The 8,270-nt window shown below is 38.9% G+C and overlaps 1 protein-coding gene across 20 annotated transcripts in view; it reads left to right on the forward strand.

Moving 5' to 3' along the window:
• ZMYM2 (zinc finger MYM-type containing 2) overlaps positions 1-7,582 on the forward strand; it is an 80,996-nt gene extending 73,414 nt beyond the window's left edge. For all 20 annotated transcript variants that reach the window (XM_084842813.1, XM_084842799.1, XM_084842809.1 and 17 more), the window contains 6 exons: positions 1,589-1,757; positions 2,159-2,310; positions 3,075-3,189; positions 3,699-3,950; positions 5,433-5,556; positions 6,717-7,582. In XM_084842813.1, coding sequence (XP_084698939.1) covers positions 1,589-1,757; positions 2,159-2,310; positions 3,075-3,189; positions 3,699-3,950; positions 5,433-5,556; positions 6,717-6,909 — 1,005 coding nt within the window. In that variant the 3' untranslated portion in view covers positions 6,910-7,582. The remainder of the gene's footprint in view (positions 1-1,588; positions 1,758-2,158; positions 2,311-3,074; positions 3,190-3,698; positions 3,951-5,432; positions 5,557-6,716) is intronic.
• Positions 7,583-8,270: the final 688 nt, after the last annotated feature.

Here is an 8,270-nt window from a genome sequence, read left to right on the forward strand (position 1 = left end):
AACATGTACTAATGAACATTGCATGGCAAATGGGGTATATTATTTAGTTATGACCCATTTATAATGGGAGCCTGAAGTGGCCCTACCATGAGGGAAGGTGAGGCAGCTGCCTCAGTGGGTGAATTTTAGGTGTTACTAATGGTGGAAGGCAGGCAGTGTGACCCACAGGGCCAAATTAATTGAAAAGGTCTTCTGCACAAGCCCCACTGAGAACAGCTTGTTCTCATGCAGCTCCCTTTCATTTCATTGGGCCTCAGGAAAACGTCTCAGTAGCTTGTAGCTCACATTAAACTGAGAGAGACTCCCATTTCACTCTTCCTCCTCAGGCACCAAAATGCTTTGGGCCATCCCTGGTGAAAGTAGCTTTTAAAATAATAATTTTAAAAAATGGATTTCCCATGCATACGTCTAATCTGCCTTACCAAAGGGCTTGTAACACAACCATTTGGCAACCTGAGGTATGAAATGGACATGAACTTTTAGATAAATCTATAAATAAAACTATTCCCAACCACAGAAAGCTAGTTTAAATCTCTGGGGCGGGTTGTTTCAGAAAAAGGTTCAGTGAAGTACTATTATATTGATGGCACGATGTAAGTAATCATTCTTCATAGTTTATGTGCATCACATATACATGCTCTGGCCCAGTATGGATCCCTGTTCAGGAATCTTCTATAACTAAGGGATTCCTAGTCTGGCCACAGTGGTACTTAAATCATCTTGCATTTAGATTACTGTAACATGCTTTACATGGAGCTGCCCTTGAAAAGTGTTTGGAAACAACAGCTAGTGCAAAACACAGTGGCCAGACTTTTCTCTGGTATGCGTTTTATAGTTCATGTAAGACCAGCCTTGAAACAGCTTCACTGGCTCCCAATTTGTTTCTGAGCCCAGTCCAAGGTGTTTGTTCTTACCTATAAAGCCCTAAACCGGCTAGGATATCTGAGAGACCACATTCTCCTGTATGTACCTGCCCAGTGTTCATCATCTGAGGCTCTGTTACATGTCCCACCTTCTAGAAGGGTGAATCTGGTGGGGATACGAGACAGGGCCTCCTGTGTAGCAGTGCCCCAGTTACAGAAGTCCATTCCCAGGAAGGTAAGATTGGCTCCCTTGTTACTAACCATTAAATGGCTGGTAAAAAAAACTATTCTGCTCCGTCAAGCTTTAATGCTGCTGTTTGGTTTTGGAAGATTCTCTTGTTTTATCGTGATGTATGTATTTTATCATTTTGGGTTAGTTTTAGTTTTGTTTGGAATTGTGTGTTTTATTGTTTTTATTATTTTATTGTAAACAGCCTCGAGTGGAAGGATGATTCAGAAATACATTAAAATAAAGAAATAAATACTGCACAATTAAAACAACTTTTTACTGTAGTGCAGAACAGTTCTTGAAAGAGATTATAGTTTAAGGGACTAACCAGCCAATCAGTGAAGCCACAAGTATTACCTTGGTCTTTAAAAATCCGTTTTGCAGCTGGTAGTTATACTTTATTTGGATTTCATCTATCCATAGTAGAGAGTAGAATTACTAACTGTAAGTTCAATGTTAATAAGCAGTAATATTTACAAGTCTGTTTTAATGGCAGGGAGCGAAGAGAAAAGCAGTGTCAGAATACCACTCTCAGGATGATAGCTCTGAGAATTCAGAGTGCAGTTTTCCCTTCAAGTATGCGTATGGTGTAAATGCATGGAAACACTGGGTAAAAACTAGGAATCTAGATGAAGATCTGCCAGTATTAGATGAGCTGAAATCAAGTAAGTATTTCCTACTTAGCTATAAGTCTTAGGCCTAAAAGACAGCCAGTGTGCTCCAGTAGATAAGTGTGTTGATCTTGGACCTGGGTTCAGATTCTGACTTTGCCATGGGCTTATTGGGGTGGCGTAAGCTTCAGAGCCTGATTAGTGAGATGGGGTTATAGCAAGTTATCTCAGATAATTATTATGAGTACCAAGTAGCTAAGCATTAGAAGTACTACAGAAATTGACAGTTATAGTGAAAAGCTCACTATATATTTTTGTGTCTGAGGCCAGCTTTTATGGTAGTATTTGTAATTTCTTTGAATGCATTGTTATCATAATTTTGTACTGTTATGCTGGATGCTTTATTTTATTACAAAGTGATTCCATTAGATTACTCCTTATATTTTGCACTACAGCAAAGACAGTGAAATTAAAAGAAGATATTGTATCACATACTTCTAATGAGCTAAACTTTGGGTTAGCACGCTTTGTAAATGAAATCCGAAGACCAAATGGAGAAAGCTATGCACCTGACAGCATCTATTATCTGTGTCTTGGGATTCAGGAGGTGAGAAATGTAAAAAGAAAATGACATAATCTATGTTAGGATTAGCTTTAATTAAAGGCTGGATATGACAGAATATGGAATTATCTGTTGAAACCATGGCCACATTGATACATCACATTAAAACAAGATCTAGCATGACATATACAAGCTGGAATGAGCCCAAGCAAGCCTCAGGTTATGAGGCCAAGAAGAAGACTTTGTCAGTGTTTTGTTTCATGTTCCCCTTGAATCTCAACTTGTCATTGCACGCGATCTAGGATTCATTGGTTTATAACAAACTCTGGTCTGTTTCAAAACAAACTAACTTCAGGCCATGGCTTATGAAATTAGCTTTTTTGAGTACTGTCCAGAACAGCATGGGAAGTGGGGTGGGGAGGGGGGAGCTGTAGGGTGTATGAGGAATCTGTGAAAATCAGCTCCCCCCTCTTCCGTGAACTGAGGCCTCTGCTGGATCAAAGGGCCTTGCTTCATGGAAGAACTGTTTCTGGGAAACAAAGGCCATATTTAAATAAAAAACCCAATATATTTACATTTAACAGGCCTGATAGTTTCTGAACCGAGACACATTTGTTACCTTGTCAGTATGGTGCTGTCATATGCAAGATGGCTTACTTTCATATTACCCTGTGATTTGGGAGGTATAGAAATATTTTAAATAAATAATTAATAAATATGCATGCATAAAATAAATAGATATTCCTTGGATATTCTTGCTATTCTTTTGTTTAAGCATACTAAATTTTATGCTTCTCTTTTTTCTATAGTATCTGAATGGGAGCAATAGAAAAGATAATATCTTTTTGGATCCTAATTACCATATATTTGATCAGGAAATAAATAAAATACTGAGAAGCTGGCAACCAAGCATACTTCCAGATGGTAATTGTTCTTGTTCTGGTCATTTCTGTCCTTCCTTTCTGATCTTAACTTCCTTAAGCAGTTCAATCCAATGCAATTAAAATTATTCCCTTTTTAATATATGGTGAATCTAAGGACAGTATCCATTCTGGAAATGAGTGTTGCTGCTTGTTTCCGTGATTAATTTAGGAACTGCTAGTTCCTGTTGTGCTAGCAGTCCGTTTTGCTAGCACAACAGAACTAGCAGAGGCACAGTGGCAGTATGTGATACTGCCCTAAATATTTAATTTTGTGAAGCTTATCTTGATGATAAGTGTATGTAACCTTCAAATAATTTGTAAGCCTAAGGAGCTGTGACTGTGCATCTTTATTTTGTACCAGACATTTATGCGAGGTCTGGACAGTTTAGTTTAACCTATTTTTCTCGTTTCTGATGGAAAGGAATTTGTTTCATTTTGAAGCTTATAGATGTAGCTCAGCCGCATTTACAGAATGATTTTTTCTCAATCCTCTTTACTTTTTCCTGCCAGGTTCAATATTTTCTCGGGTTGAAGAAGACTATCTCTGGAGGATAAAACAGCTAGGATCTCACTCTCCAGTTGCTCTTCTAAATACACTGTTCTACTTCAACACCAAGTATTTTGGCCTGAAAACAGTGGAGCAGCACTTAAGACTTTCTTTTGGCACAGTTTATAGACATTGGAAGAAAAATCCTCTAACAATGGAAAGCAAAGCTTGTCTTAGATATCAGGTTTCCTCCCTATGTGGGACGGATAATGAAGGTAATGCAACATTCCAAAGTGAATATTCTACCCATTTGAAAGCCCACTGGGCTGGTAGCTTTAGAAGCCTGCTGACATCTATGAAGCTAATTTGCCTTAAGAGTTATGCTCTTCTTCGGGTGTAGAAAGGTAGTGCCATCATTCTGAGACTTGAGACCAAATTTCCCCAGTAAACACTAGCCTCTAGCCCAAGGGGAGGGCCCTGTTCTGTTTAACTTCCAAGTCTGTCTCTGGAAAGAGGGCAAAGAAACTTGCCTTAGGAACATAGGAAGCTTCCTTATACTGAGTTAGGCCATTGGTCCATCTAGCCCAGTACTGTTGACACTGACTGATAGCGGCTCTCCAGGGTTTCAGGCAGGAGTTGTTCCAGCCCTACCTGGAGTTGCTGGGGATCAAACCTGGGACCTTCTGCATGCAAAATATGTGGTCTGCCACTGAACTATGGCCTTATTTGGTCTGACTAGCCCCGTATTGTATGACTTCCAGCAGCAGTTCTACATGGTTTCTGACAGTTCTTTCCCAGCCCTGCCTAGAGATGCTGAGATTGAACCTGTAACTTTCTTCATGCAAAGCATGTATCTACCACTGTGATACAGCCATTCCCCAAAGTTATGGCAAAGCAGTAATTGCTAAAGGACTTGGGCTATTGATTGCATTTAGAAGGTGTTGACTGTGTTCTGTTTGCCTTTTATATTTCACCCCAGCACTCTCTGTCACATAGCTCACCTCACGCTTCCCCTTTCTTCATACTGAATCAAGGAAAGTGAGCTAAGGAGCTGTTTAGTGGCTTGAGGAGACAGCCTGTGTTTCCTTATGATGCCAACCAGGGACAAAAGTACAGAAGGGAAAAAGAGTGCCCTTAGTATAAGCACAGCAGACACTGAGGGAAAAGAAGCCCCCTTGCTGTGCCGCTTCTAGTCAGTTGTCAAAATGGTATCCCATCAATCATTACAGGCCAAGAATTTCTGAGCTTGATGACTGTGCCTACTTTAGAGAAAACATAAGAGCTGGTAACTGCTTTGGTTTTAAATGTTAACAGTTTGATTTAAATATGATTTACTGGTCCACGTAGCCCCCATGTCTGCAAATTCTCAGCGTATCTTTTTGCCTGGTAGAGTTCTCTTTTAATGACTGTTACCACATCCTTTTTTGTGTGTGATGAAATGCTTGTAAAGGGCAGAGCCTTTATTTGGGGAAATGGGAAGGGGAATAATTACTGCTGGATTTCAGGTACTTTCTCTTTCTTGATAACTGCATCTTTCCTGTGAAGTCTGTTCTGTAAAAGTACCTCACTGTGCAAACATGGCATTGGCAAAAGTCACTGGAACAACACTTTACTGTATAAAACTATCAGCCCCAAATCTCCTTTTAGGAGATTCCAAATGTAGTTGCAGCTTTACAGCATTGTAGCATTTCCATTAATTCTAGTCTGTATGTATCTTCAGTTGTTTTCAATTTTCTTTTAAATTTTTCCCATTTTAGAAGATAAAATTACTACTGGAAAAAGGAAGCATGAAGATGATGAGCCAGTATTTGAACAAATTGAAAACACAGCAGATCCCTCTAGATGTCCTGTAAAAATGTTTGAATGCTACTTATCTAAGAGGTATTTAAAAATAATAATGATGGTGTGTGTTGTAAATCTGACTCTTGACTGTTTCCATTGTATATTATTAGAAATTCTTAGGCCTTCTAGCAGAAAGTGCTGCTTTCAGCATAAGAAAATATTCCAAAAGAGACAAAAATGTAGGTTTGCTATATTAATATTAAAACCATGCTCCGTAACAACCTACACCTAAATACCCTGTTTCCCAGCATCAGCTTTGCACCCATATCCAGCCACCTCAGCCACTCTGTACAACACTGCATCTTTGGGCCAGATGATCCATAATGCCTCTCCATCTTCATGACTGTAGGGGCTTGTTGCCATTTGGATCTTCTCACACTAACCTTTGTTTTGTAAGTAATTACAGCACTTGGTCTGCCTCTTGCTAAGTCTCAAGTGGTGAGTCACAGCAAAGTAATTTTATTTCTAGCTATATCTCCCTTGCTTCAGCTTAAAGGCCAATAGAGGGAGCACTGGGCACGTATTGGAAAACTCACAATAAGTTTGGATCATTACAAGAAATACAGAAATACAACAGTAGATTATTATCTCCAGTTTGGTGACCACTGCTTCCCTGTACTTCCAGATGGGTTTGGGATGTCATCAATTAAGATCCTTATCCCCTGTATGGAAGAAGAACAATATATTATATAATACTACCATTTTAGAGATGCTGGTTTTAATGAAGCACATGTCTTGAGCTTCTCACAGTGTGGATTATGTTTTAAATACTGCATTTCATTATATGAAGTCATTAGATAACATTCAGTAGGTAGTTGCTCTTATATTCTGACATATTTCTAAGTCAGAGGGCTGTATCTAATTGCAGCTTTGCCTTAACAGACTACTTCTGCTAGTGCAAGTTAGGGCACCTGATTTTTTGCCAGTCCCCCTTACCCACTCCCAAAAAGTTCCTCCTGAGGGTTGGAGTACTCTCCAGAACAGAATGTGATACAGCATGGAAAGTTGTGGCAGATCAGGGAGCTCTGCAAAAATCAGGTGCCCCAACTTGCATGATCAGAAGCACTTTCCGCTAAAGGAAAGCCATCATTGGATGCAATCCAGTACGCTTAAAACTACAGTTGTATACTGATAGCATCTATATGTGCAGACTCTTTGTTTAAGCTTGTATTTTTCTAACCTTTCTTTTTCCCTTTCAGCCCGCCAAACCTGAGTCAGAGAATGGATGTGTTCTATTTGCAGCCAGCTTGCCCGGTTTCCTCCGACAGCCCAGTCTGGTACACCTCCACCTCAGTGGATCGCAATACTTTGGAAAACATGCTTGTACGGGTTCTTTTAGTAAAAGATATTTATGATAAAGACAATTGTGAACTGGATGAAGACATAGATTAAACACTTCCCAAACTCTCCATGGAAAAACACACACAACAGCATTAGCTAGTCAAGCTGCTAGATTTTTATTATGGAAAAAATGAAACATTTCAAGTTTACTCTTTGTTTAACACGTTTTGTAGCAGTGTGCCCTCAGCTGGGTATTACCATGTAAATAATCTGTGAGAGAAAGTGGCCATTATTCTACATAGTGGTTTTAGGATACTTAACAAACACATTCTTTTTTTTAATTATTATTTATTTGGTTAGGTATGTTTGTAACTTTTTACATTGCAAAATTTGAATGAGAATGTGCCATGTGTAATTTTTTTGGGGGTGGTGGGGGGCGTCATAGTAAGCAACATCCACATTGCACAACTTCACTGTTGCAGAGCTTCCTTGAAAGAGAGTCGGGGCTTTTACTGGGTTCTGAAACCAGGTAGTTGTGTATGGGTAGCACTACTAAAGTTTAGAACTTGCTGTGTCTTTCAGAATTTTTTAAAGAAATTGTAAACTAATAGGTTTTTTACTCTTAGTTACTGAAGCCTTACGAAGGTTACGTAGAGAGGTTCCATCTTATGTACCAAAAAATAGATGAAAGAGAATGCTGTCAATATTGATGTACTGTAATGTGAATCTATACTGGTGAAAATGACTTTTCTTTTGTTGCCCTTATTAAAAAAAAACCTTAGTATCCTTTCCTTATTTGTGACTCTCTGAATTTGCCCTTAGAAATATAGTGTATGTTGGATAAGAGCACAAGCTGAAAACATGCAGGCCATTCAGACATACATTGCCATTGGATAGTAAGTACAACGCAAAAACTTCCCTTTTCATTTTTATCTAACCTCATTGTAGTTTATGCATTTAAATTTCTATGCTGTCCTTCAGTCTAAACATTCTCAGGGTGGCTTACACAAGAATAAATAAAACAAATGCAACACGACGGTAACAATATGAAAAAAAAAACATACAGCTCATTAAAAATTGGTAGGAATACAAACTTAACAGTTTAACAATTTAGAAGCCTGGGAAGATAAAGAGGGCTCTGGCAGTGAAAAATAGCAAAGTAAGCACCAGGTGAGCCTCTCCAGTTAGAAAATTCCATGAACGGAGTACCACCACTGAGAGTTATAAGCGATGGTATCTTACTAGCTCAGTAAAAAGGGATTACTGCATATGAAATCTACTGTGTCTGAAAATATTTTATTAATGTCCTTGCTTTGCTCCACTTACTTGAAAATCCATGTCATTACAATTAATGGGCCTAATCATGTGGAATATTCCTTGTGCAGGTACAAGATATATAGAAGGTTATTGCACAGCTGTAGGCTTTTCCACACAAAGTGCACAGTGGCTCCATTTTGCCTTTGGTAAGTATC

Source organism: Heloderma suspectum, chromosome 3 (genome assembly GCF_057233095.1).
Source record: "Heloderma suspectum isolate Gila_16-S chromosome 3, 16-S_ref, whole genome shotgun sequence".
In the NCBI taxonomy this organism is placed as follows: Eukaryota; Metazoa; Chordata; class Lepidosauria; order Squamata; family Helodermatidae; genus Heloderma; species Heloderma suspectum.